Consider the following 5554-nt stretch of genomic DNA (forward strand, 5'->3'; position numbering starts at 1 on the left):
TACCTGGAGGCTTTCCAAAAAATCCCCAAAAAAAAAAAAAAAAATAAAAAAAAAGCACAAACACTACGAACCAGCGACATATCTGCCGTGAAGCCTGACAGGATCTTAATGTCCACTAGAACCATGTTAGTGCTAGATTTTGGGCCATCATATCTGAATGAAGGTGGGGAAATGAGGTTTAGTCAACAAGAACATAGCATACCTTTTTAAAAAGTAAAAAATTAGCTCGTTTCAAAAAGAAATTATTCTTACTTCACCGTGAAGTTCAACATGAGACTGGCTCCAATTGGTTCACAGACTCCAGTCACCTTTACTTCGATTATCAGTATCCTGGCTACTTTAATGGGTGTTGGGATGTTGTAGAAACATGCAACCTGCATTGTGCACAAATCCAAGTATACACTGAGTATTAAGACATGCACAACAGAAACAGAAATAGAGGGGGTTAAGGTACAGACCTGCACAGACACACAGGTGGATCCTGTTGCTCTAACACTATATTCGCCTGGAAAGTTATTTAGCAGCTTCTCCTGATACAGCAGCCTGTTGTTCTGATTCACGTCAAAGCTATAAAAGTCTCCTCCTACCATGGAGGACTGTACAGTAACAGTGCTGGAACCAGCCAAGCTGAACACTTGAGTGGCGTACACTGACAGAGCATGAAGAGCCACCACAGTGTCCTAAAAACAAGCACCAGATTAAAAAACTGCACTCATATAAATGACTGCACTCATGTTTGGTGGTCAGTCACCTGGGTGGAAGAAAAGCCTCCATAGGGATTCTGCTGGGTCACGAGCCAGTTAACAATGCGGTTAGCATAGCCTAGAATAGCAGTCGTGAGAGGCTGTACAGAGAGAACCGCCAGCAGCACATATGAGCTGATCTCCACCGCCAGAGTGTCACCAGAAGTAGTCTGAGACCAGTGGAGCTTAGTGCCTTAAGATGACGCGGAGAGAAAGTTGATGCCAAAGAACCTAATGAACAAAACCTCAAACAAGACACTGATAAATATCACCTTCAGAAATTGCACGGTTGTTCAAGGTTGTTAAAAGCTGTGATCGAGTGCTGGTTTCTCCAGCCAGACTGAAGGTGTAAGCGAGCAGTGCGGTGGCGTAAGCGTTTCCCAGGTTCCCAACAACAGGCCTTAAGAATGACAGAGCATTGGTAGTGACAGGATCCTGAAAAAGGATAAAAAAAAAAAAAACAACAACAAATCAGAAAACTGCCAGAACAGGAAGATAATCTACAAGGAACTCCTACGACTACTGGTGATGTTTTTACCGTGACGGGGACACCTAGTTCAAGCAGTGATGCAGTGATGTAGGCAGTCATGGTCATGTTATCATCAACTCCACCCTAAAACACACCAGCATATGGATTAAAAACCACTGAAAGTCCATATTGTACGGTCCATTTGATAACATGCATACCTTCATGTCGTTGTGGTACAAAGTCCCCCGTTGCATGAAACAGCCATTTGAATCTTGCTGGCTTATTAACCAGTCCTTTGCACTTTGAAGGACATTTGGATCGATGAATACAAAGCGTGTCGCTAGACCAAAAGACCTCAGGACAAAGGCGGTCAACCTGGCCATGGAAGTTTCAAGTCAAACTGAACTTACAAACCGTTGGTGACAAAAAGGATACTTCAAGAATAGTGTGAAACTCACCATGCGTTTGATTCATCGTAACCAAATGTGCTGTATGAACCGTCGCTGTGCCTGTAGTTCAGTTGTCCTTGGTATCCTGTTCAGGTCAAAAACACATGTGGGGAGCTTATTAAAGTATGACAGATACAATGGGAAGTACAGACTGAATGTCCTTAGGATTTAAGTATCCCTAGCATGCAAAACATATCTGCTCATCTATACCTCTTTGAAGGTAGCCTGTAGCGGTCTGTCGAATGGCTGCTGTGAGTTGCTCTGTAGCTTCCAGGTAAAGCAGGATGTAAATATTGGGAGCAAGAACAATCATATTCTGTTCTCCACAGCCATATGGCATTTGTAATAACCCATCCAGATTCTTCAGGGCACGACCCATTATGTCTCCTACAAGAGGGAAAACAAAACCTATATCAGAAATGTTATTCTGCCAAACATCACGTGTCAGTTTCTGCTCAATTAAATGCTTTGCCAAGGACTGAAACGGAGCATCTAGCTGATCCTGGAACCACATTTGTTGGAAATGTCAGAGTCACATCTTCAGAAAGAATGTTTCCTGCAGACCGAACAGAAGGTATAAGCATTGAGAATCAGGCTAATATTTGGCAGTACAAGAAGAATGTATTTGGGAATCACTGAGTGTAAAACAAACCCTTTGGACACAGTAACCAACTGTGGGTGTTTGTCATTTCAACTCCTTCAGGCTATAAAATCAATAAAACAGTAAACGGTAAAGCAGCATGAGCGCCATGATTAAACTCCAGAAAGCTGGTTAACACTTACCAGAACAAGTAGACTTTGAGTGACTACATCAATGCGTCCCCTTATTGGCAGAACCACAACTTCACTACCACATAGACTCCGGGATGGTTCAGCTGAAGCACTGACAGTCACATTGACAGGTCCTACAGTGACAGACAGGAAGTGAGCAACATCTCATACACTTCAAATTTAGAAACATGAGCCAAAACTGACCAAGAACAGAAGCGGAGAGAACCCATTTGAAGGTTTTTCTCCCATTGGCACAGAGACAGGACGAATATGGTTCATTAAATGGTCCAAGAGTGAAGGCAGAGGATGTAGCTGGAGTTACTTTAACCTGCCAATAAACACCAGTGCACATGGAGTGAATACATGGGACCTATAGAGAACCATTATATAAAGAACCATGACCGACCATGATGCATTTGGACAGATAGTTGAAGACTGTGGCCTTCAGCTCAAAAGACTCTCCACGGATGATGGAGTAAGGCAGGGAGAGCTCCAGGAAGAAGGGCTGGAAGACAGTCAGCTGAACAGGAGGAGCCAAGCCAAAACCTTTGGCGGACAGGCAGAACGCCTCAGTCTCCCATGTGGTGATGGTGTCAGGAACCTTGAGAGAAACTTGTGTGGATCCAGTGGCTCTGAAGAGAGGACACCACAAAACAGAAATAAGAGGGGACAGGAGAGGTAAACTCTCAGCTACTGATATAACAGGAGAGGCTTCACTTACCCCACTTGAGTGAGTTGCCAGATCCATGTTTCTGGAAAGTAAGTCCTGATGGTCGTGCCAAAAGAGGAACCGTCTCCACTTCCTGCTACAGCAGCAAGAGCCACTTCAGGTTTTAGAAAGGCTACAGGATGACAAAAATACATACATTAAATACAGAGACAAAGCTAATAATACGAAGCCTGCAACAACCAATTGAGGTTTATCAAGAATAGATAAATCAGGTTTGTGCACCCTGCTAGGAAGACCTCTTTGTGCCTTTAACAATTGAAAGCTCAAAATAATCCATGTAGCTCCAAATAGTACATCTACTAACTAGGTTCTTGCATTTAGATGCACTTTAAATCTGGAACTACAAAAACCCCAAAAATGTAGGCATTAGTTGTGCCTGTTAGTCTTGTAGTCAAGACCACCTAAAACGAGCCCAAGACCAGAGTGCGTTTAGAATTCTTGGAGACCTTCCAAAAAAAGACCAGTTTTGAGTACTACAACATTAGTGCCTGTATATACAATGTATGCTAGTTTCAAAGATCTTTGTCTTACTATAAATCACAAGCTTCAAGCCAGATTCGGCACATGCAGATGACCAAGCTGATCGATCTGCACCAACCTTGCAAGCACGACTTGACAGAACGTATCAGGGCTGCGTTTCCTGAAACCCTCTTACCACTACATCGTTCTTAAATTATATCTTAAGTCGAACCTTGTCGTTAATCTGCATTTCCCGAAATGTTCTTAGTTAAGTATACCTTCTGTAAGTCATACTTTCGTAAGGTTGGTCTGGACCACTGTTAGCTATACCTTATCACTGTTGACAGTTCTTTACAACTCAGTCTATACTAAAGTAATTCTGAAGTAATACACCCAGTGTTCAATTAAACTGCAATTCTTAATTAAAAAAAATTAAAAAAAATAAACCAACAAAAAGGATACTAACTCGAGGAGCTACCCTCTCTCCAGAAATTCAGCTGCTGGCGGCTCTTTTTTCTCCGCCATAGTAGCTGTTGATTATGTTTCCCGTGTTGCGCTTTTGAGTAGCTCATCCAAGAACATAAATTAGTCATTTACACCAATAGGTGGTAATCAACTCTGCTGGGCAATCAACTCTGGTTGTGGAGTAAATGAGCACTCTTACCTGCATGTTTTTCTGGCGAACTTGTGTAGGCCCAATGTGTTTTTTTCCCTCTCTTCTGTTAAAAGCGGTTCAATAATGTCTCATGTAGGTTTTTTTCCTTGTATTTTATGTGGTGACCACTGGGAGGTGCTCTGGGTATATTTTTCTTTCTTGATTTTCTTCCCTGACAGGACGCATGTTCCAAAGGGAAAGTAAACGTTTCACAAGTTCGTTGCATTCTAACATGAAAGAGTTCCGTTTCTTTATTTAAAAGCAACACTTTTATAAAGAACACCACTTTCTCACATAAGGCACTGAAGCAACCCCTACATATAGTGAATAATCAACTCTTGAGGCATCAATATCAACCAATTCAGCACCACCGCCATGGACAGCACCTGGTAACGTCGCACATCAGGAGGTACATCTTAAGCAGCCTCCTGAGGTATAATTTGGGGAACCTGCCTAGAACAGGTATACCTTTAGTGAAGACATACCTTTAGAGTCTTTGTAGCGTGCTAAGAGATAGTGTTATCGGGAAAAGCAGACCAGAGTGGTAAAAGGTCACACGTGATGCTGCCAGTGAGAAAGCACAGTAGTGCGTTTAGGCACCATGCACACCACGCAATTGCGTGGGGCCCCAAGGAACGCAATTTCCAATGAACGAGAACATGAACTCTGAGGGACCCCTTGCCCCCAAAACATGCCCCTGTGAAAGCACAGTGGGCACATGCTGCTTAAGCACCCACTGTTAAACAGAACACGTAGTGCATCTATGTTTGTAGTCTTTTCACCGCCAGTTACAAGCAGAGAACAATGTACTACTAAAATTAAAACGCATCATTTGACCCCTTTAACATTCAGTAACAAACAGCCCTAGATAGACTGTTACAGAGCAAACAAAACAATTATTAAACCCTTGGACATACCATAGACGTTGCGGTAGTAATTCAGGCCTCTATACGTCAGGCACTGAGGTTCTCGGACAAGCAGATTTGTTGCGACCTTCAGTCCCACACTCTGTCAGAACAGCGGTCAAAATACAAGTCACATTCAAAATCAATGAGTATTGAATAACATTACAGACAGTTTTCTACCTTAAAGGACTCATAGGCTTGGTCGGCAGGAACAGCTCGACGGGGTCGAACACTCAGACACTCTTGTTCATCCTCAACACCGAATGGATAATCTGTTGGCCACTGCACTGGAAGCAAGCTGAAGACCTGAGAACATTTGGGGGGGGGGGGGGGGGGGGGAAAAAAAAAAAAAGGGGGGTGTTTTTAACCCCCC

General features: G+C 43.0%; 1 protein-coding gene across 1 annotated transcript in view; it reads right to left on the reverse strand.

The window, feature by feature from the left end:
• The window catches only part of LOC107573499 (alpha-2-macroglobulin-P-like), an 11941-nt gene that overhangs the window by 805 nt on the left and 5582 nt on the right, over window positions 1-5554 (reverse strand). The window contains exons 15-31 of the mRNA XM_016259932.1: window positions 5362-5487; window positions 5194-5284; window positions 3154-3274; window positions 2839-3064; window positions 2637-2760; window positions 2445-2566; window positions 2314-2365; window positions 2134-2217; window positions 1872-2048; window positions 1671-1746; window positions 1431-1587; window positions 1282-1356; window positions 1016-1178; window positions 752-936; window positions 459-680; window positions 253-374; window positions 72-153 (exon numbers count right to left, since the gene is read on the reverse strand). Coding sequence (XP_016115418.1) covers window positions 72-153; window positions 253-374; window positions 459-680; window positions 752-936; window positions 1016-1178; window positions 1282-1356; window positions 1431-1587; window positions 1671-1746; window positions 1872-2048; window positions 2134-2217; window positions 2314-2365; window positions 2445-2566; window positions 2637-2760; window positions 2839-3064; window positions 3154-3274; window positions 5194-5284; window positions 5362-5487 — 2205 coding nt within the window. The remainder of the gene's footprint in view (window positions 1-71; window positions 154-252; window positions 375-458; window positions 681-751; window positions 937-1015; window positions 1179-1281; window positions 1357-1430; window positions 1588-1670; window positions 1747-1871; window positions 2049-2133; window positions 2218-2313; window positions 2366-2444; window positions 2567-2636; window positions 2761-2838; window positions 3065-3153; window positions 3275-5193; window positions 5285-5361; window positions 5488-5554) is intronic.

Source organism: Sinocyclocheilus grahami, unplaced genomic scaffold (genome assembly GCF_001515645.1).
Source record: "Sinocyclocheilus grahami isolate Dianchi unplaced genomic scaffold, SAMN03320097.WGS_v1.1 scaffold1962.1, whole genome shotgun sequence".
NCBI classification, from domain to species: Eukaryota; Metazoa; Chordata; class Actinopteri; order Cypriniformes; family Cyprinidae; genus Sinocyclocheilus; species Sinocyclocheilus grahami.